The sequence below is a fragment of the Lepus europaeus genome, chromosome 16, assembly GCF_033115175.1.
Source record: "Lepus europaeus isolate LE1 chromosome 16, mLepTim1.pri, whole genome shotgun sequence".
NCBI classification, from domain to species: domain Eukaryota; kingdom Metazoa; phylum Chordata; class Mammalia; order Lagomorpha; family Leporidae; genus Lepus; species Lepus europaeus.
The window spans coordinates 4,250,759-4,276,245 of record NC_084842.1 but is presented as its reverse complement, the minus strand read 5'-3'; the positions used below and the strand labels follow the sequence as shown (position 1 = coordinate 4,276,245).

General features: G+C 38.3%; 1 protein-coding gene across 1 annotated transcript in view; it reads left to right on the top strand.

Annotated features, from left to right (window-relative positions):
* LOC133775472 (disintegrin and metalloproteinase domain-containing protein 32-like) overlaps positions 1-25,487 on the top strand; it is a 206,235-nt gene that overhangs the window by 10,022 nt on the left and 170,726 nt on the right. Inside the window, exons 4-6 of the mRNA XM_062213813.1 lie at positions 8,296-8,371; positions 10,851-10,927; positions 12,107-12,284. Of these exons, the coding sequence (XP_062069797.1) occupies positions 8,296-8,371; positions 10,851-10,927; positions 12,107-12,284 (331 nt within the window). The remainder of the gene's footprint in view (positions 1-8,295; positions 8,372-10,850; positions 10,928-12,106; positions 12,285-25,487) is intronic.

The following is a 25,487-nucleotide window of genomic DNA, read 5'->3' as shown; positions in this document are numbered from 1 at the left end:
CCCGACCGGGACTAGAACCCAGTGTGCCCGTGCTGCAAGGTGGAGGATTAGCCTAGTGAGCCGCGGCGCCAGCCTTGATGGCCCATTCTATCCACTGGGATCTCACATGCAGAGAGCGAGATTTAGGTGGTGGTTTGGCTTTTTTTTTTTTTTTTGCCAGAGTGTCGTGGCTTTCCATGCTTGAAATGCTCTCATGGGCTCCTCACCCTGATCCGAATGCCTTAAGGGCTGATTCTGTGGCCAGAGTGCTGTTTAGGACATCTGCCATTCAATGAGTCTGCTGTGTATCCCACTTCCCATGTTGGATCATTCTCTACTTTTTAATTATATCAGTTAGTATTAGCATACTCTAGTCTTGTTTATGTGATCCCTTTGACTTTTTTTTTTTACAGGCATAGTGGACATTGAGAGAGAGACAGAGAAAAAGGTCTTCCTTTTGTGTTGGTTATCCCTCCAATGGCCACCATGGCCAGTGTGTTGGGGCCAGTGCACCGCACTGATCCGAGGCCAGGAGCTAGTTGTTTTCCTGGTCTCCCATGCGGGTACAGGGTGCAAGCACTTGGGCCATCCTCCACTGCACTCCTGGGCCACAGCAGAGAGCTGGCCTGGAAGAGGGGCAACAAGGATAGAATCTGGTGCCCCAACTGGGACTAGAACCCAGTGTGGCAGTGCCCCAGGTAGAGGATTAGCCTATTGAGCTGGGGTGCCGACCCCCTTTGACTCTTAATCCTATCATTATGATCAATTGTGAACTGAAACTGATCACTTTGACTAGTAAGATGGCATTTGTACATACCACCTTGATGGGATTGAATTGGAATCCCCTGGCACATTTCTGTCAATCACTTTGCTGACTGTTTTTATTGCTGGACAGAAACTTCTCAAACCGATGCAATCCCAGTTGTTAAATTTGGCTTTGGCTGCTTGCGCCTCCAGGGTATTTTCCAGGATGTCTTTGCCGGTGCCAATATCTTGCAGGGTGTCTCCAATGTTCTCTAATAATTTGATGGTGTCAGGTCATACATTTATATCTTTAATCCATGTTGAGTGGATTTTTGTGTAAGGTGAAAGGTAGGGGTCTTGCTTTATGCTTCTGCACATGGAAATCCAGTTTTCCCAGCACCATTTGTTGAATACACTGTCCTTGCTCCAGGAATTGGTTTTGGATCCTTGTTCAAATATCAGTGGGCTGTAGAATTTTGGATTGATTTCTGGTGTTTCTATTTTGTTCCACTGGTCTATCCATCTGTTTCTGTACCAGTACCATGCTGTTTTGATTATAACTGCCCTGTAATATGTCTTGTGATGCCTCTGGCTTTATTTTTGTTGTACAAGATTGCTTCAGCTAATCGAGGTCTCCTTTGTCACCATATGAATTTCAGCATCATTTTTTTCCAGATCTGAGAAGAATGTCTGTGGTATTTTGATTGGTATAGCATTGAATCTATAAATTGCTTTTGGGAGAATGGACATTTTGATGATATTGATTCTTCCAGTCCATGAGCATGGAAGATCTTTCCATTTTTTGGTATCCTCTTTCTATTTCCTTCTTTAAGATTCTGTAATTCTAACCGGAGGGATCTTTAACGGCCTTGGTTAAGTTTATTCCAAGGTATTTGATTGGTTTTGTGGCTATTGTGAATGGGATTGATCTTAGCAGTTCTTTCTCAGCCATGGAATTGCCTGTGTATACAAAGGCTGTTGATTTTTGTGCACTGATTTTATATCATACTACTGTGCCAAACTCTTCTATGAGTTCTAATAGTCTCTTAGTAGAGTTCTTTGGATCTCCTAAATAAATAAACATATCATCTGCATAGAAGGATAGTTTGAGTTCTTCCTTCCCAATTTGTATCCCTTTAATTTCTTTTTCTTACCTAATGACTCTGGCTAAAACGTGCAGAATTATGTTGAATAGCAGTGGTGAGAGTGGGCATCCCTCTCTGGTACCAGATCTCAGTGGAAATGCTTCCAACTATTCCCCATTCAATAGGATGCTGGCTGTGGGTATTTCATACATAGCTTTGATTGTATTGAGGAATGTTCTTAGTATACCCAATTTGCTTAGAGTTTTCATTTTGAAGGGGTGTTGTATTTTATCAAATGTTCTCTCTGCATCTATTGAGATAATCATATGGTTTTTGTTCTGCAGTCTGTTAATGTGGTGTATCACATTGTTTGATTTACTAGCATTGAACCATCCCTGCAACCAGAGAAAAATCCCACTTAGTCTAGTTGGATGATCTTTCTGATGTGTTTTTGCATTCCATTGGCCAGAATTTTATTGAAGATTTTTGCATCTATGTTCATCAGGGATATTGGTCTGTAATTTTCAGTGAATGCTGCATCTTTTTCCAGTTTAGTGATTAAGGTGATGCTGGCTTCATAGAAAGAATTTGGGAGGATTATCTCTTTTTCAATTGTTCTGAATAGGTTGAGGAGAATTGGAGTTAGTTTTTCTTTAAATGTCTGGTAGAATTAAGCAGTGAATGCATACGGTCCTGGGCTTTCTTTGCTGGGAGTGAATTTATTACTGATTTACTTTCTGTCTCAGTTATGGGTCTGTTTAGGTTTTCTATGTCTTCATGGTTCAATTTAGGTAGGTTGCATGTGTCTATGAATCTATCCATTTCTGATAGATTTTGCTGTTTGCTGGCATACAAGTCCTTGCAGTAATTTCTGATGATTCTTTTTATTTCTGTGGTGTCTGTTGTTACATTCCTTTTTCATCTCTGATTTTATTGACTTGGGTCTTTTTTTTTTGACAGGCAGAGTGGACAGTTAGAGAGAGAGAGATACAGAAATGTCTTCCTTTTGCCATCGGTTCACCCTCCAATGGCTGCCGCACTGCGGCCGGCGCATTGTGCTGAACCAAAGCCAGGAGCTAGGTGCTTCTCCTGGTCTCCCATGTGGGTGCAGGGCCCAAGCACTTGGGCCATCCTCCACTGCACTCCCGGGCCATAGCAGAGAACTGGCCTGGAAGAGGGGCAACCGGGACAGAATCCGGCACCCTGACTGGGACTAGAACCTGGTGTGCCAGTGCCGCAGGTGGAGGATAAGCCTATTGAGCTGCGCGGCCCGCGACTTGAATCTTTTTGCTTCTTTTTTTAGTGAGTTGGGCCAATGGTGTGTGAATTTTGTTTATTTGTTGAAAAAAACAGATCTTCGTATGGCTGATCTTTTGTAATTTTTTTCGATTCAATTCTGTTGGTTTCTTCTCTGATTTTAGTTATTTCTCTTTTCCTACTAGATTTGGGTCTGGTTTGCTGCAGATTTTTTAGATCCTTGAGATGCCTTAAAAGATCATTTATTTGGTACCTTTCCAATTTCTTGATGTAGGCACCTATTGATATAAACTTTCCTCTCAACACTGCTTTTACTGTATCCCATAAGTTTCGATATGTTGTGTTGTTATCCTCATTTACTCCAGAAAGTTTTTGATTTCTTTTTTGATTTCTTCTATGACCCAGTGTTCATTCAGGCGCATGTTGTTCAGTCTCCATGTGTTTACATATGCTCTAGGGATTCCTGAGTTGCTACTTTCCAGCTTCATTCCACTGTGGTCTGAGCAGCTGCATGGTATGATTCTAATTCGTTTGAATTTGCTGGGACTTGCTTTATGGCCTAGTATGTGGTCGATCCTAGAGTAGGTTCCATGTACTGCTGAGAAGAAATTTGTGTTGGAAAGATGTGTTGTAAGCAGCATATGGATACGTTTTGTTCCTTAATCCATTCAGCCAGTCTGTGTCTTTTAACTGGAGAGCAGAGGCTATTAACATTCAATGTGAGTATTGATAAGTAGTGACTTTACCCTGCCATTTTCCCAAAGATATTTCTAATATATGCTTTGAACTTCCTGTGATCTTTTTCTGTGTGGTTTCCTTCTATTACCTTCTTTCATGTTCATGACCGTGTTTCTATGTTTCTGTTTGTAGCACATCTTTAAGCATCTTTTGCAGGGCTGGACGAGTGGTGATAAATTCTCTCAATTTCTGTTTGCTATGAAAGGTCTTTATTTCACCTTCATTCACAAATGAGAGCTTTGCAGGATATAATATTCTGGGCTGGCAGTTTTTCTCTCTTAGTACTTGGGCTATATCTCACCATTTCCTCCTAGCCTGTAGGGTTTCTGATGAGAAGTCTGCTGTGAGTCTAATTGGAGTTCCTCTGAGAGTAATCTAACGTTTCTCTCTTGCACATTTTAGAATCTTTTTTTTTATGTTTCACTGTGGTGAGTTTGATTACAATGTGTCGTGGCTAGGATCTTTGTTGGTCATGTTTTTTTCCGGGTCCTATGTGCTTCCTGTACTTGGATGTCTCTGTCCTTCTCCAAACCTGGGAAGATTTCTCCTGAATGTTGGTTTTTTTTAATAGTATCCTGTAGATTCTCAACAATATTTTTAGATTTCTAATTTCCTCTTCTTTTCTTTGGTTTAACTGTATACTTTCCTGTGCTCTATCTTCTAAGTCGGATATTCTCTCTTCTATCTCACTGATTCTGTTTTTCTGGCTGTCAACTGCATTTGTTATTTGTTGCATTGAATTATTCATTTCATTTTGATTTCTCTTCAATATCACAATTTCATATTCTACTAGATTCCTCATTTATTTGGTTCCTCCTTAAGATTTCATTTTCACGAGGGAGATTTTCTGTCCTGTCCAGTATAGATTTCTGTAGTTCATGAATTTGTTTTTGAGAACTTCTAAATATTCTTATCATAAATTTTTTGAAATCCATATCTTGCATTTCTTCTATTTCATCATGTTCAAAATCTTGTATTGGGGTGTTATGTTCATTTGAGGACATCAGAATGTCTTCTTTGTTCTTGTTTCCTCGGTTTCTGTGTTTGTTGCTTGGCATTGTAGAGATATTTGTTGGTTTCTTCTATTTTTTTTCCTCACTGTGGTGGCTTTTCTCATTATACTGTGACTTTAAATTAAGTAGATTGTCTGCTTTTGGTGCATCTCTAAGCACTTGTGGTGGGTGTGGCCAGAGATCTCTGTTCAATTCTTCAGGGTTAAGGGTGTGCCAAAGGTGACACACCCAGGTTTGGCATGGTAAATATTTCTCTCTCTCTCTGTCTCTCTCTCTTGTTTAATTCAGAAGGGAAGTAATTCTGCACAGCTGAGCTCTTCTCCTTGATGGCAGTCAGTGCCTGAGTGCTAGCCCCAGTGGGTATAATACTAGTCTGGTCTGTCCCAAGGATCACACAAAGGATCTGTGCAGTCCTCAGTGTAAGCTCAGATTCCCCTGCAATGTCTCCCACCGGGTAGCCAAGGTTACTGAGTTTGTGGCATCTCCCACTGAGAGTACTCACACATGTCTCAGGCTCACCGTGAGTTCTCCCACACACCCTCATTTTTCTTTTCACAGTCCCAGTTCATAAGCTCCACACATTCAGTAGGTCTTAACCTCCTGTTATTTCTCCCCACCAGAGTCAGGTTTTCCTGCTTGGCTGAGGGCAGGCCCAGCCCTGAGCTGGTGTAGCTGTTATGTATGTCCAAACTGGCACCTGCTCTTTGTCTTGCTCACCTTTGTAATGTGCATTTAGAGAGAGAATTTTGTCTGTACCGGTCACTTTTATTTATTTTGTTTCTCTCCTCTAGTTAGGCTGGTGAACTTTCCCCCACGGGGCTTCAAGCCTCATTCCCGATAGGCTCTTCCTGCCACTTCTCTGCCAGTGTCTTGGGCTGCTGCAGTTTCGCCTCACCTCCTTTTCCAGTGCTGGTGCGTAGACTTGGCGGCTGGGGTCCTGAGCTATGGGTGCCCGTGGCCTCCACATAGGTCCACCATGTCCCCTAGTTCCAGAAGAGTTTCCTCTGCAGTTTTTTCACTAACTCTTCTCTGAAATTACAGTATCTCCACTTTTAATATAATATCTTTTCCTGAACTATCAGTGCACTCCCTCCCTATTCTGCCATCTTGGAGCCGCCCCAAAATTAATATCGTTAAAATATTCCTACTATTGATAGAAAGCTATACAATTGATGTAATCACTAGTAACATCCCAATGACATTTTTCTTAGAGAAAAAAAAATCTTAAAATTCCTATGGAACTACCAAAGGCCCTGAATAGCCAAAATAATCTTGAACCAAAAGGATCTGATATGGAGGTATCACATACTTAATTTCAAAATATCCTGCAATGCCCATCTTCTTTTTTTCAGTGAAGCCACAGAATGAGGGAAATAAATCCATAGAAGTAAGGATAAATGTTAAAAGTGAGAAGGAAAAATAGCCTTTAATTCATGCAATTGGGGCCAGCATTGTGGTGCAGTGTGTTAAGCTGACATTCTGTCACTGGCATCTCATATAAACTCTACTTCAAGTCTCAGCTGCCTCACTTCTGATCCATGCTCAGGTAATATGCCAGGGAAAAGCAATTGAATATGGCCCCTGCCATCCATAGGAGACTCAGCTAGAGATCCAGGATCCTGAGGATCCTGGATTCAGCATGGCCCTGCCCTAGCCTTTGCAGAGGTTATTTATTAATTTTTTAATGAACAAGTGAATGGAAGATCTCTTTCTCCCTGTTCCTCTGACTCTGTCTGTCTTTCTATAACACTTTGCCTTTCAGAGCAGTAAAATAAGTCTTTAAAAATTAATTGAATACTGTGGCAAACTTTAAGGATTAGAAAACAAACTTACAAAAGTAGACGAGAAGACATGTGAGAAACCAGGAGGAAATGTTATTGCTAAAACTGATGAAGTGCTTCAAAAAAGGGAAATGTAGTCAGCAGTATGGAGTGCTTCAATATAGAGTATTTGACTTTAAAATTCCTTTTGCAATTTGACAATAGGGGGTCATTTGTAACCTTTTTGAGACTGGTTTCTGTGGAGGCATCACAACAGAGGCAACTGGGTAGTTTAATCTTTCCATGGGTTGAAGAGTGAGCATGCAGATAGATGAGGAAGTATAAGTAAAACATCATAATATGTGTAAGGAATGATACCAGAGAAGGTTGAACATGGAAGTTTTAGTACATATAGTGAGATGGATATGTGTGTTACATAATCTTTCACTTCATTATAAAAGTAATACATTTGTATAGGTGTAGGTTTTCCATTGGAATATCTGGAAATTGTCATACTATTTCAATTAGTTCACAGTGCTATAAAATTTAAAGTACTTCCCCCCTTGTTGTTGCAGCCTCTTCTTATTTCCCTTAATGAAAATAAGAAATGGAAGGATTAAGGAAAGAGATGGAAGGAGTGGGGAATGAGTGAGGAAAGAAGAACAGAGAAAAATTAAAAAATATATGTTAAAATTTTTTATTTATTTGCATAATATTTAAATATATCTGAAAAGAAAATACCTCGTTTATACAAGGGTTGATAGTAGGCCAGCACTGTGGCACAGTAGGTTAATCCTCTGCCAGTGGCACCAGCATCCCATATGGGTGCCGGTTCTAATCCCAGTTGCTCCTCTTCCAATGCAGCTCTCTGCTATTGCCTGGGAAAGCAGTAAAAGATGGCTCAAGTCCTTGGGCCCCTGCACCGGTCTTCCTGGCTCCTGGCTTCAGATCTGAGCAGCTCCGGGCATTGTGGCCAGTTGGGGAGTGAACCAGCAGATGGAAGACCTTTCTCTCTGTCTCTCCCTCTCACTGTCTGTAACTCTATCTCTCAAATAAATAAATAAAAACCTTTATAAAACATAAAAAAGTGGGGGCCAGCACTGCGGCTCAATAGGCTAATCCTCTGCCTTGCGGGGCTGGCACACCGGGTTCTAGTCCCTGTCGGGGCATCGGATTCTGTCCCGGTTGCCCCTCTTCCAGGCCAGCTCTCTGCTATGGCTTGGGAAGGTAGTGGAGGATGGCCCAAGTCCTTGGGCACTGCACCCCATGGGAGACCAGGAGAAGCACCTGGCTCCTGCCTTTGGATCAGCGCAGTGCGCAAGCCACAGCGTGCCTGCAGCGGTAGCCATTGGAGGGTGAACCAATGGCAAAGGAAGGCCTTTCTCTCTGTCTCCCTCTCTCACTGTCCACTCTGACGGTCAAAACAAAACAAAACAAAACATAAAAAAGTAAAAAAGTGTTGATAAACATTTTTTCCAAAGGTCCAGAGAGTAAATATTTCAGGCTTTCAAGGCCATGTAGGATCTGTCAGAATGACTTAACTTTGCTGTTGTATCTTGAAACCCATCATAGACAATATGTAAATGAATGAGTGTGGCTATCTTCCAGTGAAACTCCATTTACACACACAAGAATGGGTTAGCTTTATCTGAAATTATCAGTTCACTGATCAATGCTTTATGTTTCAGAAAGAATAACAAAGTTCTCTCTTATATTCAGATATTTTTTAGTGGATACTTTTATGGTTTATTTGTATAATCAAGGATCTGAGAGTTCTCATTCTTCGCATATTCAGGTAAGATGTAAGTTCTGGAATTTAAAGACATTAAAAACCATTTTGTACATTGAATAAGATTCACAATGGGTATATTTAATCATTTGTTATTAATTTTTCTTGAATTTTTAATAAAGAAAATCTAGATTTGCTTAGCATCTTTCATAGTCCTTAGATCCGAGATGTTATTTAGTAATTCATTTATATATATTTTGTTAAATAAATGAAAATAAAGAATAAGAAAATGGATAGAGATGGTTTTTGGACAAGAATACATATGTCTTTTTTATAAACCTTTTTTTATACCTCCCATACTATCCATTAATAAATCCTACCAACTCTGTCTTTCCACCTATATATCAGAATTCACCCTCTACCTCTGCCTTCATTCACTGATATGAGGTCTGGGATCAAAATTCCCCTATGAGTTCTCCACTAGTTCCTATTTTATATTGTACACCTATCCTTGGTACTCTCTGCATTTCCTTTACATGTTTTATATTTCTCCATGGTATTTATTAATATGTGCTGTGTTAACTATTTTATCTACTTTTTGTCTCCCCAGTAAAATATAAATCTATATGAGGGGAAAGTTTTTGATCTGTTTATTTATATAAATACAGTGCCTAGGACATCGCTCAAAATTCATTTGGTTGAAAATTAAAACCTGCTGAAATATTGAACAGGCTACCATGTTTCTTCACTTTTATTGGCCATTTTGCTTGCTTGCTTTCCTTCCCTTAATTCCATCATAATGTGTTATTAAGAAATCTTGCAGTTGTTTACATCAAAATTTATAATGCGGCCAGCACCGTGGCTTAACAGGCTAATCCTCCGCCTGCGGCGCCAGCACACCGGGTTCTAGTCCTGGTTGGGGCGTGCTGGCCGCAGCGGACATTGGAGGGTGAACCAATGCAAAAAGGAAGACCTTTCTCTCTGTCTCTCTCTGTTTCACTATCCACTCTGCCTATCAAAAAAAATTATAATGTCATTTGAATCTTGGAAACTATATAATCTGTCCTTTATTTCTTTGACAATGTTATTTTTGCTTAAATTATCGTATTTGAAAGGCAAAGAGAGAGAGAAGAGAAGAGAGATCACTGATTCGCTCCCCAAATTGCCTCAATAACCAGTGCTGGGCCAGGAGGAAGCCAGGATCCAGGACCTCCATCTAGGGCCCCCTACGTGGGTGGCAGAGGCACAAACATTCCCTGTTATATTAGATGGAAATTGTATCAGAAATATGGCAGTAGACAGTGGGATGCAGGTGTTTCAAGTGGTATTATAACCTGCTTCTCATGTACATTACCACAGCCCCTGCGGCAATGCTTTCTGCCCTGTGTGTCATTAGCTTAATTTTATTGTGGTCAAAAACCAAACTCTGTGAGATATTTGCCCTTTTAAATTTGTTGAGTCCTGCTTTATTGCCCAGAATATGGTTTGATTTTGTAAATATTCTATATGTCTTTAGAAACTGAATCCCATGATTTTTAGATATAGCTTTCTCTTTTTTTATAAAAGATTTATTTTTTACTTGAGAGTATACAGATGGAGGAGAGGCTGAGAAAGAGAGAGAGAGAGAGAGAGAGAGAGAGAGAGAGAGAGAGAGAGAGGTCTTCCTTCCATTGGTTCCCTCCCCAATTGGCCGCAAAGGCCAGGACTGCGCCGATCCAAAGCCAGGAGCCAGGAGCTTCTTCTGGGTCTCCCATGTGGGTGCAGGGCCCAAGGACTTGGGTCATCCTCTACTGCTATCCCAGGCCATAGCAGAGAGCTGGATCGGAAGTGGAGCAGATGGGACTAGAATGGGCGTCCATATGGGATGCCAGCGCTTTAGGCCAGGGCATTAACCCACTGCGCCATAGTGCAGGCCCCAGATACAGTTTTCTACATTTATTAATTAGGTATACAGTTCAAATCTGTATATTTTGAATGCTTGAATTATCAATTATTAGATACAAATCATGTTTATAATATTTTACTGTCCATATTTTTCTCTAGAGATACTTCTTGCCTCATGGTCTACATTTCCTGTTTTAATGCAGTTTCATAATCATCCTTTTTGTCTGTGTTGTCAAGGTTTATTTAATTCTTTAAACTTTCTGAATCATTGTTTTATATATATATATATATATATATATACACACATATATATATATATATACACACACACTTAATAGTTTGTAGGGATTTAAAAAATTAAGATTCACAATGTTTATCTTTTAATTGACAGATTTTATATGTAAAGTATTTATGTGAAATATGAGATGACACTTTGGAAGCAGCCCATAAAACTGTAATCCAAATCATGATTTATGAATAGTAGTTAATGTAGTAAAAGTGACAAATATATGAAGTCTCTTTCTTGTCAATGTCATTTTACTCATACTGTAGTAAACTAGATATCTTGTGAAAAATGTTCATAAGTTCCATCAAGTATAGTAATAGAAACTCATTAGAAAGTTTTTTCAATTCCCAAATAACCATTTTCTTTCTTTCCTAGCCTCAGTGCTACTATCAAGGGTATGTTGAAGGATATCCAAATTCGATTGTCACGCTCAGCACATGCTCTGGACTCAGGTTATTTGTTTTTTGTCTTTGATTACGGAACACAATTGTTACGATGTTTGCAGCAAATTTATTGTTTATATTGAATTTGGATCTGGAGGAGGATTCTTATGTCAAGATTATTCAGTGGCATACTCCTCTGCTTAACATATTGCTATTTTTCTTATTTCTTGTCACTTTCCCCACTGAGTAGAGACATTTCTAACATCCTACAGACTTCTTATTTTTCCTTGCTCACTTATTTTCTTTTTTAGTACAGAAACAGCATCCAGCGATGCTTGACTAGAATGGGAGAAGCTAAATTTAAGATTGTGTGGTTTTTCAGCAAATAGAGAATTTATAAAGCTATGTATTATAGTGTTTGGGGATGTAAGAGAAACAAGTCATTTTATTTTCTCAAGGAAATTGTCTTTACAGAGAAGAGGCAAATTATATATAAATAAATAAATGTAGTACTCATATTTTTGTAATATTACTATTATGATGTCTCCAAGAATTTTTGGCTTTCATCCTCAGTGCTTTGAGAATTTTCCATTCTGTCAGAAAATTATCCACTTTCATTTTGTGATGTCAGAGCCTTGTTTTCATAGATGTTCTATGGTGCTTCATACTTGGAGCTCTGAATTTTGGACAGGAAATTTGTTTTTTAGGGGGAAATGACTTGAACTGTTACCTGTATTCAGGGAAGGAGAGTTGCACAAATTTTTTGCTCATTAGATCTTGCTGTTTTTCTTATTCAGAGCATGCATCTAACAAAATTAATGTTACTTAATAATTACTGCTAAATTTTATTTTTATAAATAACATTTCTTATGGTACATAGTTTGTTATTAAATAGCATAATAATTTTTCAAAAGCATTGGAAGGAAATCCATGAAGGTTTCCATTTCCTTAGCTTTAATTAAGTCATTGACTTAGAAAAATAGGGGAATTAATTGATTGCTGTAATTTTGTGTGTGCAACAATTGACTAGGTATTTTCTTGTATACCTAATAACTGATTTGGTAATTGCTGCTGCTTTTATTAATGTGGAAAAAAAGTTTAAATGGAAAGTTAATTTTGTTGTTTAGGGATACCTTCATCCTTTGGATTCATCTGTAAAACAGAGTTTGGACCAAAATACTGGACTAAAAGTATTACAGTATACAGATTGGATGAAAAGCACCTAAAACTGTTTATTTAATTTTACAGAGGAATACTGCAATTTGAAAATGTTTCCTATGGAATTGAGCCTCTGGAATCTACTGTTCAATTTCAGCATATTCTTTACAAATTAGGGAATGAAAACAAGGAATTATCAAGTTTTAACAATGATACCATGAGCTTAGGAAAATACTCAAATGACTACAACATTTATGTAGGTGAAAAAGTGAGTTGTGTGATTTATTACTACTTTCAAAGCAGTTATTGGCTATATTTATTTATAAAAATACATTTATCATGCTATATATATCTGTGGAAAATATCCTTTCCTTAGGAACAATCTATCTTTTCTTAACCCCACTCTTTCCTTGAGACCAAACATTAATTTTTCCTCCTTGCCAGAGTTTATCACTTACTGCTCTGACAAGCTTTGTTTTGGTTCTTATTTTATTTATTAACATAATCACTTTCTAAAAATTCCCTAGTAAAGTTTAAAACTTAAATAACCCCCATTCTTACTCTTGTCTCTGTATTCCTGGAATATAATTAAACAGAGGCAATATTTATAGATCGCTTTATGACTAAGGAGTCAGCGTTAGCTAAACTAAAATTGTATTTAAAATACCATAAACAGGATTTCTAGGTATGGCCATGTAGATTTTTCAGTGTGCTCACTGTGTAGTTGCCTGTGATGATCCTCATAAAAGCAAAAAACCTCTTGCCAACTAATAATGGCATAAATTTACTCACATTATATGAGTGTATAGCAATGTTAGCTGTCCATCTTTCATCAGTTAAAAAAAAAGGCAAACCTTAGAATTTTTCTGGGAATATAAAAAATGCATTTTTCAACTTCCCTCACATGTATTTGGGATCAGGTGATGAAGTTATACCTGATGACATATGAGCAGAAATTATATGAATCACCTCTGGTCTGAATTCTAAAGGCAAACATCTTGTTCTCCATACGTTTTCCCTTTCCTTCTGGCTGCAGTGTAGTATATATATCATAGGCTTCATGGATGAGGATGGCACAGATTGGAATCAACTTTTCTCTTGAAAAAATTGCATAAATGTACCCACTCTATCTCCTTATAAACTCTAATCTTGTTTAAATTGCCATTATTTTCTGGCTCTGTTATAGCTACTAATGCTCTATGTTAAGTAATACAAAACCGAAATGGACTATTAAATGTTTACATATCACCTAAATGTTCAATGTTATCACATATATGTATGTAATTTAAAATCAGTTTCTGTTAAATATCAGAGATTTTGTTTTTCTTGTAAGATTTTATGAATATAACTTACAAAGGTTTGGTTGGCCTGGCATACTGAACAGTATTGGTGCTCTGCTCAGATGCTCTCAGGTTTCATTCTATTGTATTTTTTTTAACTTTTATTTAATGAATATAAATTTCCAGTATATAGCTTATGGATTACAATGGCTTCCTCCACCCATAACTTCCCTCCTACCCGCAACCCTCCCCTCTCCCGCTCCCTCTCCCCTTCCATTCACATCAAGATTCATTTTCAATTCTATTTATATACAGAAGATCAATTTAGTATAAAATACTTCAACAGTTTGCACCCACATAGAAACACAAAGTGAAACATACTGTTTGAGTACTAGTTATAGCATTAAATCAAAATGTACAGTACATCAAGGACAGAGATCCCACATCAGGAGCAAGCGCACAGTGGCTCCTGTTGTTGACCCAACAAATTGACACTCTAGTTTATGGCGCCAGTAACCACCCTAGGCTGTCGTCATGAGTTGCCAAGGCTATGGAAGCCTTCCAAGTTCCCCAACTCTGATCATATTTAGACAAGGTCATAAAAGACAGGGTGAGGATAGTAACCAATGATCCTAAGAGTGGCCTTAACCAGGTCTGAACAATTATACAGCATTAAGTGGGGAAGAGGACCATCAGTACACACAGGTTGGGAGTAGAGCCATTGGTGGTAGAGTAGAGGTTATGATTACAAAGGAATGAGGCTCAAGTGCACTAGACAGGGTCTAGAACAAAGGACAGAGTCATTATTAGAGGAGCTAAGAAAGGTGCTGTCTAAGCTACAAGTAATTTTTCTGATTGAGAGGCAAATAGAACCTGATAGAAGGGGCTTGATAATAATCTGGTGGGCTTTAGGCCTTGTAAGTTAAGAGGCCCAGACCTATCTATCTCTTCACATGGGGTATATCCTAAGGGAGGTGTGAACCTCCTAGGGGAAGGCACTCTGTTGACTTTCATTACTTGGCTGGCCTGGGAGGAGAGCTGGCCAGGTCAAGGCCGGTGGCATCTCTAACAAGAAATTTACAGTTCTGCCTGCAATGTTGCTGACCCTACTTGACCATACCCTCAGCTGCAGTGGTCACTTTGGAAGTTGGGCTGAGTGAAGGGCTTTTCAGCTTAGAGCCAGTAAGATCTGTGGCTCTGACCTGGGCATCCTTCGACTCCAGGGCAGGTCCATTTCCAGTGATCCAACTCTTGGCAGAGCTGCCAGGGCTCTTCACAAGCTGACTTCTGCTGAAGCCCAGGCTTACCACATTGAAAGCCACTGCAGTGGACTGGCCTGTTGGGTCTCCTTGAGGGCAGATCACTGTACAGATCAGCCATTAATAGGCCTGCCACCCATTGCTTCTGATGCCTAGCTTTCTTTTCCTCCTGGTTTGTGTTAAAGCAGACCAGAGGATGCAAGTCAAGGGAGTGCCCGTGTCCCATCTTTAATCTTCGGTGGCCTGAACTACAAGTCTATAGTCACAGGCATGTTCTGTAGTAGTTTTTCTAAGGTAGACAATGCCCATGAGGAAAATTATATTCTCACTTTAAAACTTTCTTTCCCTTTGGTCTGAAAGGGAGGTTTTTTTTTCTACTTACTGTATACTTCGCTGATGGCGATGTGAATCTAGCTATGAGATTATTAGTTAAGTTCTTATTTTGGCTATGCTATTACAGAAAAATGTCAGCCATCTCTTATAAGGTCTAAAGATTAAATTGTGCGTCCCACAGATTCCTTCATAATAGAATTAGTTCCCTACCTTGAAGAGAATAGAGAAGTGAAAGAAAAAGTTGGGCTTAGAATAGAGAAATGAGGGAGCAAGTCCTAGATCACTTGCTGACAATAGCAATATTACATGAATACTTAGCAAACCATTTCAACCCTTAGATAAGAACTTAATAAAACATTTACCAGAAGGTCCAATGCCTTCTATAAATTTTAAGAATCATGTATTTGAAAACACCTCTTAAATATCTAACATGGTGTAGTTTGTTTAACCAGTAAACTTAAGCACAACCATATAAAATGTTTTTAGTTTCTTTCTACCAACAAGTTTAAAACATATGATACGCAGATTCAGGTCATACAAATTAAAATGTATCTTTGATTGATTTTAGCAGCTTAAATTTATAGACAATCTTATCTAAAAGCCATTTAAAATAAAACTCTTAATAAAATTTCCCCATGTGGACATACAATATGTACGCACATATAACATAGCATAATAGACCAATATCAAAATCCAAAATATCTGGTTGAAATAAGATTCCTTAAAATCATGACATAACATAGACCAAATCTGATCATTGTTACAAGGTGATTATTCAAGTCTTTGAAAATAAGCACATAGTTAAATAACCCATAGCTCTTCATCTCCTCCCTCTCTTTTTCCACTCTTAGATTTAACAGGGATCACTTTTCAGTTAAAATTTAAACACCTAAGAATAATTGTGTGTTAATTACTGAGTTCAACCAATAGTACTAGAACCACAACAACAACAACAAATACTAAAAAGGATAAAGTATTACATTGTACATCTAAAGTCAGGACAGGAGCTGATCAGTTCATTGTTGCTTATAGTGTCCATTTCACTTAACAGGTTTCCCCTTTGGCGCTCAGTTGTCACTGATCAGGGAAAACAAATGATATTTTTCTCTTTGGGACTGGCTTAATTCACTCAGCATGATGTTTTCCAGATTGCTCCATCTTGTTGCAAATGACTGGGTTTCGTTTTTTCTTACTGCTGTATAGTATTCTATGGAGTACATGTCCCATAATTTCTTTATCCAGTCTACTGTTGATGGGCATTTGGGTTGGTTCCAGGTCTTAGCTATTGTGAATTGAGCTGCAATAAACATTAATGTGCAGATGGATTTTTTATTTGCCAAATTAATTTCCTTTGGGTAAATTCCAAGGAGTGGGATGGCTGGGTTGTATGGTAGGGTTATGTTCAGGTTTCTGAGGAATCTCCAGACAGACTTCCATAGTGGCTTAACCAGTTTGCATTCCCACCAACAGTGAGTTAGTGTCCCCTTTTCCCCACATCCTCTCCAGCATCTATTGTTGGTAGATTTCTGAATGTGAGCCATTCTCACCGGGGTGAGATGGAACCTCATTGTGGTTTTGATTTGCATTTCTCTGATTGCTAGTGATCTTGAACATTTTTTCATGTGTCTGTTGGCCATTTGGATTTCCTCTTTCGAAAAATGTCTATTGAGGTCCTTGGCCCATCTCTTAAGTGGGTTGTTTGTTTTGTTGTTGTGGATTTTCTTGATTTCTTTGTAGATTCTGGTTATCAATCCTTTATCTGTAGTATAGTTGTATTTTTGTGTGGGTAAGGTAGGATAATTCAACACAGTTCCTTTGAACAAACAGATCAGCAAGACAGGCATATGCTCCAGAGTTTCTTCGTGAGCCTTCGTCAGAGATTACCCTCTTGTTTTGCTTATCTTGCTCCTAATCCTTCTTCTCTCATTCCTTAACTAGAGGAATTTCATCAAGACAGTATTTACCCAAGAATTCTAAGATCTGTCTAAGATCTGTCTTGCAGAGTGATCTTTTATATTTTTATATTTTATATATATATATCTTTTATATTTTTATATTTTATATATTATAATGAATTTTTTTCAAATTTGAGCACATGTCTGCCAAATTGAATTTGTACTGTTTAGAAAGTAACATGATCTACAAAGCAGATTAGGAAGCTCAGGATACCCAGGCACATCACTGTTTGCACAAGTCTTGGAGGAAAGAAAAATGACAGAAAAGTGGAAATCTTGTCTTAGATTTACTTGGTTAATGATTATCTTTGTAGCTTATGGTAACTGTACCCAAACTGATAGAATACACTGCCATCAGGCCAACCTTACAAGACATTTTGGAGTGAGTCTTGTATTAGAAGTAAGCATCATGAAAGTTACAATAAAATGGAGACATTTCAACCAACACCACTGAAATTCAAGCGATCATGAGATGCAACTGAACATCTACATGCTTATAAACTGGAAAACTTTGAAGAACTGGATGAATTCCTTGATACATATGACCTACCAAATTAAGAATACAGGGACAGGATAAATAGATCCACAACAAGCAATGAGATTGAGCAGTAATGAAAACTTTTCATTCAAGGAAAAGTCCAGGATCTGGAAACAATTCTACTGTGTTGTATAAAACATTTAAAGAGGAACTGACTCTAATCCTTTTCAAATGATTTCAGAATCTTGAGCACAATGGAACTCTGCCAAACTCCTTATGAAGAACATAGTTTCAACAAAACACTAGAAAACCAAATCTAAAGCCACATTAAAAAGATAGTACATCCTAATGAAGTGTGATTTATCACAGAAATGCAAGTATATGAATCAAGCAAGTCAATAGATGTCATAAATCACAACAGAATGAAGAAGAAAAGCCACATGATCATCTCAATGTATGCGGAGAAAGTACTTGATAAGATTCTATATTCCATCTTGATTCAAAAAAAGCAATACACAAAGTAATAGAAAACTTGTGCCTCAAAGTGGTAAGGTTAAATGTGACAAAGCAACAGCCAATACCATACTGAATGGGAAAATCTGAAAGCATCTGCCCTCAGATCTGGAAAAAGACAAGGATTTCCACTTTCCCCACTCTTATTCATTTAATAAACAAATGAAAGAATTGACAAGAGTAATTATGGAGGAGAAAGAAAGGGTCCCAAATGTGGAACCGTGGAAGTTTGCAGATGACATGATGTTTTTGCAAAAACCTAAGCTCTCCACCAGAAATCTGTTAGAATTGATAAACCAATTCAGTAAAGTTGCAGGTTATAAAATAAACATGCAAAACAGTAGGTTTTGTACACTAATGGTGAACTCAATGAAGTGAAATCAAGAACTCCCATTCACAAGAACCAGAAAAATAAAATACTTTGCAATAAATTTACCGAAGAAATGAATGCTTTTTAAATGGAAGTTGTGAAACATTGATGAAATATATCAGCAAGGATACACAAATTAAAGGAAACATATTTATTGCCTCTGGTTCAGAAGAATTAATATTAAGATATCTATACTAACTGCAATCTACAAATTCAATACAATGCTTATCAAAATACCAATGACACTCTACAGAATTAGAAAGAAAATATTAGTTATATGTAATTTCAAAAGACTCATAATAACCATTGAAATCCTAAGGAAAAAATAATCAAGCTGGGACATCACAGTACTTGACATCCAAGCATCTGCTGTGTATTACTATGCAGAGCTATAGTAATTAAAATAGCATGCTAATGGCTTAAAAACCACTCAAGGATCAATGGAGCTGAATGGAGAGCCCAGAAACCAATCCTTTTACATACAACCAACTGATTTTTCGCAAAAGGTCTCAGCACATACTTTGGCGTATGAATTAAATCTTCAACAAGTGGTGCTGGCAAATTTGGATTTGTGTATGTAGTAGGATTAATGTAGAGCTCTTACTTTTCACCATATACAAAGATCAACTTAAGATGGGTCAGATACTTAAATTAAAGACCTGAGGCTATGAGGTTACTAGAAGAAAGCCTAGAGGAAACAGTCCAATCATTGGTGTAAGGGATAGCTTCTTGGACAATACTCCTAAAGCAAGGATACAAAAGCAAAACTGAACAAATGGGATTATGTCAAACACAGAATCTTCACAGTAAAGGAAATGATCAGTGGAGTGGAAGGACATACAGTAGAATGGGAAAAATAGTTTTGAGTTACCTAGTGACACATGATTAATATCCAGAGCATATCTGTTACTTTGAAATCAACAGAGCAGCCATTCCTGTTAAGAAAGGGGCAAAGGAACTAAATAAACAGTTCTCAAAGGAAGAAATATAAATGGCCAATGAATATATGAGAAAATGCTCAACATCACTACCCACAAGAGAAATGCAAATCAGATGCACAATGAGATATTATCTCATCTCGGCCATAATGGCTGAAATCCAAAAGACAGTAACAAGTGCTGGTGAGGGTGTGGAGGAAGTGAAACACTTGTACAGTGACTTAAATTAGTGTGGTCATAGTGGAAAACAGTCTGAGGATTTCTTAAAATAACTAGAAATTGACTTGCCATATGATCCAGCAATCTCACTTCTTGGTATATACCACAGAAACACGAACACCAGCATGTTTATAGCACCCATGTCCCAGTATCTGAGATAAGGAATCAGTAAAGGTGTGCATCATCAGTTGAATGTATAAAGAAAATGTGTTATCCCATACCATACAGGAGTGCCTGAATGTGAGTTCTGGCATTTCTATTGATTCAAGCTTCCTGCTGATGCATTTCTGGGAGGTAGATGGTTGTTCTTCAAGTACTTCTATTCCTGCTATCCATGTGGCAAGATTGTGTTCTTGATTCCTGGCTTCTGCCTGACCCAGTCCTGGCTATTATAGGCATTTGGGGAATAAATCAGTGCATAGGAGATTTCCATTTCTCCTTTGTTCTGCTTCGGCCCATGCACTCACCTTTCTTGGACTTTCAATTTAAACAAATATATTAAAACATTTTAAGTTACAAACCATAATGTAAACATCAAAAAAAAAATCAAATATTAACCCATAATGTTGGTGTTCTCTTAAAGCAAAAATAATTTTGAGATAGTTTCCTTAGCTGTAAAATATCCCAAAGGGTGGTTATTCTTCAGATGTTAGACTCATTTGACCTGCCACTGAGAAGGAAAATGAAGGCTCAGGAAGTGATTCATATGTGACAGCAACAATGAATTGCCAAGATAAAAGTCAAAATAATTCTCCTAAGCCCATCTCATTTTCACCACTCTGCTCCACCTCTTTCAAGTATAGTGTTATCCTAAGAACGCAATTCAAATATTTGCCGAGATGAGGAGGACAGTAGGCATACTAAGAATCTCAACAATAAGGACTGCTGGAACTCAGAAATGTTCATCAGTCTAACACCCTGCAAAGTTCAAGAAAGTCTATTTAAAGAAATGAAAAGGAGGGCGGCACCGCAGCTCACTAAGCTAACTCTCCACCTGTGGCACTGGTACTCTGGGTTCTAGTCCTGGTTGGGGCACTGTATTCTGTCCCAGTTGCTCTTCTTCCAGTCCAGCTCTCTGCTGTGGCACGGGAAGGCAGTGGAGGATGGCCCAAGTGCTTGGGCACCTGTACCCACATGGGAGACCTGGAGGAAGCACCTGGCTTCTGCCTTCGATTGATGCAGCGTGCTGGCCATAGTGGCCATTTAGGGGGTGAACCAACGGAAGGAAGGCCTTTCTCTTTGTCTATCTCTCTCACTGTCTAACTCTGCCTGTCAAAAAAAAAAAAAAGAAAGAAATGAAAATTGGTCAGGATTGGAATACATGTTGAGACGCTGATCAGGTTGCCTTTATTCTACATTGAAGACTCTAGTTCCAGTCCAGCTACTCCATGTTTACAATTCAATTTCTGCTAATGTGCACCCTGGGAAGCAGAAAATTATGGCCGAGTGTTTGAGTTCCTGTCACAAATGATGAAGTTGTTGCCTAGCCTGACCCAGGACTGGTTGCTGTGCACATCTGGGGAGTAAATCATCTGATGAAGATCTCTCCATGTGTGTTTCCCTCTCTGTCACTCTGCCTTTCAAATAAATAAATCTTTTATAAACATTCAGATGCAAAGAAAATGTAATTTTTATACGCAATAGAATGCTATTTAGCTATAAAACAAATGAAATTTACCAATTGCCTCAAAAAGGATGAAAGTAGAGGTCATCATGTGGAGTGGCATAAGCCAGATACCAAAAGACAAATACCACTCATCCCTTTGACTCTTAGACCTACCAGTATGAACTGAAATTGATCACTTGGGCTAGTGAAATGGCATTCATTGGAACATGCCAGGTTGATGAAATTGTTTTGGAATCCCCTGGCACATTTCTTACTCTACCATTTGGGGCAAGTCAGCTTGAGCATGTCTCAAATTGTACATCTTCTCCCTCTCTTATTCCCACTCTTATATTTAACAGAGATCACTTTTCAGTTAAATTTAAAGACCTAAGAATAATTGTGTGTTAATTAAAGAGTTCAACCAATAGTATTAAGTAGAAGAACAAAAAAATACTAATAGGGATAAAGTATTAAGTTGTACATCAACAGTCAGGACAAGGGCTGATCAAGTCACTGTTTCTCATAATGTCCATTTCACTTCAACAGGTTTCCTTTTTGGTGCTCGGTTAGTTACATTAGATTTTACTGTATATTGATGAAATGGCCATCTTTTCATTTGATTCCATTTATAATCCATGCTTATATTCCTGCTAAACTAGAGTCTTTTTACTTCTTTAAGTCTTTATTTGGTGGTGCATTAAACTCTTTAATGTTAATCTACATTATGTTATCTCAAAAACTATGAAAGCAAGCAAGGAAGCAGGAGGGAAGCTATGAGGGAGAAGGAAGGGGGAGAGAATTATTATCATGTTTTTACAATTTTATCTATGAATTACATTGAGTAGGCCAAAAAATAAAATCTAAGGAAAAAAAAGTAATGTAATGAAACCCTACAAGATTAATTACACTCCCTGATGTTTCAAAATGAAAATGCAGGAAATGAAGACAAAATTCAGAACACTGAACCCAAAGAAAGTTGAAAAGGCAGCTTGTCTTCAAAAGAGTGGCAGAGAAAGAGCTTGACTTCAACAAAAGCAAGAAAGTCAAAAGATAACACAACTGTGTCTTAAAAATGTTACCGGAAATAAATGACAACCTGGATTTTAATATGCTAAGTATTATTTGGTAATAAAGGCAATATAAGGTTTTTCAACAAAAACAGAGAGACATTGTCACCAAAAGACTTGCAGTATATTTGCAAGGCTATTTTTCAAGGAGAAGGAAAGTAATTCTTAAAGCATAGCCAGAAATGTTGGAAGGAATAAATAGCAGAAATGAATAGTGGACATACGTTAATGTAGATAAACATGTATTTATGCTAAAAAGATATGCAATTGTGGAAAGCCTAGACAGTCTGGAAAAAAAAACACCCTAAATGAAAGATCTATGCGTGTGAGATCCCAGTGGAAAGAACGGGCCATCAAAGAAGGAGGTACCTTTCTCTAAAGGGAGGAGAGAACTTGCACTTTGATTATGGCCCTGTCTAAATAAGATCGGAGTCAGCACATTCAAAAGGCTTCCATAGCCTTGGCAACTCATGACAAAAGCCTGGGGTAATTACTGACACCATAAACAAGAGTGTCAGTTTGTTAAGTCAAAAACAGGAGTCACTGTGCACTTACTCCTCATGCAGGATCTGTGTCTGTAATGTGTTGTTCAATGTGAATTAATGCTATAACTAGTACTCAAACAGTATTGTTCACTTTATGTTTCTGTGTGGGTGCAAACTGTTGAAATCCTTACTTAACATATACTAAACTGATCTTCTGTATATAAAGAGAATTGAAAATGAATCTTGATGTGAATGGAAAAGGAGAGGGAGCGGGAGGAGGGGAAGTTTGCAGGTGGGAGGGAAGTTATGGGGGGGGTAAAGCCATTGTAATCCACAAGCTGTACTTTGGAAATTTATATTTATTACATAAAAGTTAAACAAAGATATGCAATTAAAGCACCCATCAAGAATTGCATGTAGGTTGTAAAGATGTAACTAGAGAAAGTGACCTGTGTTTCTTGCATTATTTAGTTTAAGGGTAAAGATACTGATTAACCTGTGGTGCATGCTTTTCTAAGAAGATTGATGTCTTTTTTTTTGACAGGCAGAGTCAGACAGTGAGAGAGAGTGACAGAGAAAAAGGTATTCCTTCCGTTGGTTCACCCCCCAAATGGCCATCAGAGCTGGCGCACCACACTGGTCTGAAGCCAGGAGCCAGGTACTTCCTCCTGGTCTCCCATGTGGGTGCAGGGCCCAAGCACTTGGGCCATCCTCCTTTGCACTCCCTGGCCACAGCAGAGAGCTGGACTGGAAGAGGAGCAACCAAGACAGAATCTGGTGTCCCAGCCAGGACTGGAACCCGGGGTGCTGGTGTCGCAGGCAGAGGATTAGCCTAGTGAGCTGTGGGGCTGGCCTAGAAGATTGATTTCTGTAAGTGTGTTCAATCTCTGAAGAAACAAATAAAACAATAGAGTCTTATTCTCCAAATGAGTAGAGAAAAATGAGATAAGAAGCCAATATGAAATAAGGAACAAAGATCAAATTAGGTGGCTTGGTAAACCCAAAATAATATGCAGGAATTCAACTCAAATATATTTGAGAATATATGTAGGTGGTTTAAATGATTTACAGACAGAGATTGTCATTCCAAACAAAAGTAATACAGCTATTTGTTTTTATAAAAGAGAGATCTATAAGGGTTGGCGCCATGGTGAACTAGGTTAATCCTCTGCCTGCAGCGCATATGGGCACCAGTTCTAGTCCCAGTTGATCCTTTTCCAGTCCAGCTCTCTGCTGTGGCCTGGGAAAGCAGTGGAGGATGGCCCAGGTGCTTGGGCCCCGGCCCCTGCATGGGAGACCAGGAAAAAGCACCTGGCTCCTGGCTTTGGATCAGTGCAGCTCTGTCCATCGCAGCCATTTGGGGAGTGAACCAATGGAAGGAAGACCTTTTCTCTGTTTCTTTCTTTCACTGTCTGTAATTCTACCTGTCAAGTAAATATTTTTAAAAAAGATATATAAAACAAAATTTAGCATGAACGATGGTAAACAATAAAAACACTAGCCCAAAAATCTCATGCGGTCATGTGATATTGAATGATTTTTTTTTGGTAACATAGAAATCAGAGACAAAGAAGATGATTAAATAATGTGAATTCATTTTACCAAGATAATTAGCAACTTTAACCTATATTGTAAAATGAAAGAACTACAAGAAGAAATGAAGTCGTCCACAACTACAATGGGAAATTTCACAATAAAATCACTCTTGTCTTAGTATTCACTGTCAAAATGAGCAGACAAAACAATTTATAAGTATCTACAATATTTGTAGCACACAATTTATAATCTTAATTTGATATCATTTGTTTTCCCTGATCGGCGACAACTGAGCACCAAAGGGGAAACCTGTTGAAGTGAAATGGACACTATAAGAAACAATGACCTGATCAGCTTTTGTCCTGACTCTAGATGTACAATGTAATACTTTATCCTTTTTAGTATTTGTTGTTGTTGTTGTTGTTGTTCTAGTACTAGTGGTTGAACTCTGTAATTAACACACAATTATCCTTAGGTGTTTAAATGTTAACTGAAAAGTGACCCCTGTTAAATTTCAGAGTGGAAAAAGAGAGGGAGGAGATGTACAATTTGGGACATGCTCAATCGGACTTGCCCCAAATGGTGGAGTTAGAAACGTGCCAGGGGATTCCAATATAATCCCATCAAGGTGGCATGTACCAATGCCATCTCACTAGTCCAAGTGATCAATTTCAGTTCACATTCGATGGCTTGGATAGGTCTAAGAAACAAAGGGATCACACAAACAAGACAAGTGTCTGCTAACACTAACTGATAGAATCAAAAAGGGAGAGAAAGATCCAGCATGGGAAGTGGGACACATAGCAGACTCATAGAATGGCAGATGTCCTAAACAACACTCTGGCCTCAGAATCAGCCCTTAAGGCATTCGGGTCTGGCTGAAGAGCCCATGAGAGTATTGTAGGCATGGAAAGCCAAGATACCATGGAAAAGAAAAAAAAGAAGAAGACCTAAATGAAAGATCTCTGTGAGTGAGATCCCAGTGGAAAGAATGGGGCCATCAAAGAAGGAGGTACCTTTCTCTGAAGGGAGGAGAGAACTTCCACTTTGACTGTGACCCTATCGGAATAAGATCAAAGTCAGCGAACCCTAAAGGCTTCCATAGCCATGACAACTCATGACTAGAGCCTAGGGAGATTACTGACGCCATGAGCAGGAGTGTCAAATTGTTAAGCCAGCAACAGGAGTCACTGTGTACTTACATCCCATGTGGGATCTGTCCTTAATGTGTTGTCTAATGTGCAGTGATGCTATAACTAGTACTGAAACAGTATTTTTACACTTTGTGTTTCTGCGTGGGTACAAACTGATGAGGTCTTTACTAATTATATACTGAATCGATCTTCTGTATATAAAGATATTTGGAAATGAAAAAAAAAACCTGGTGTTAAATTGGAAATGACATAGAAAATTAATTAATTTTTTAAAAAAA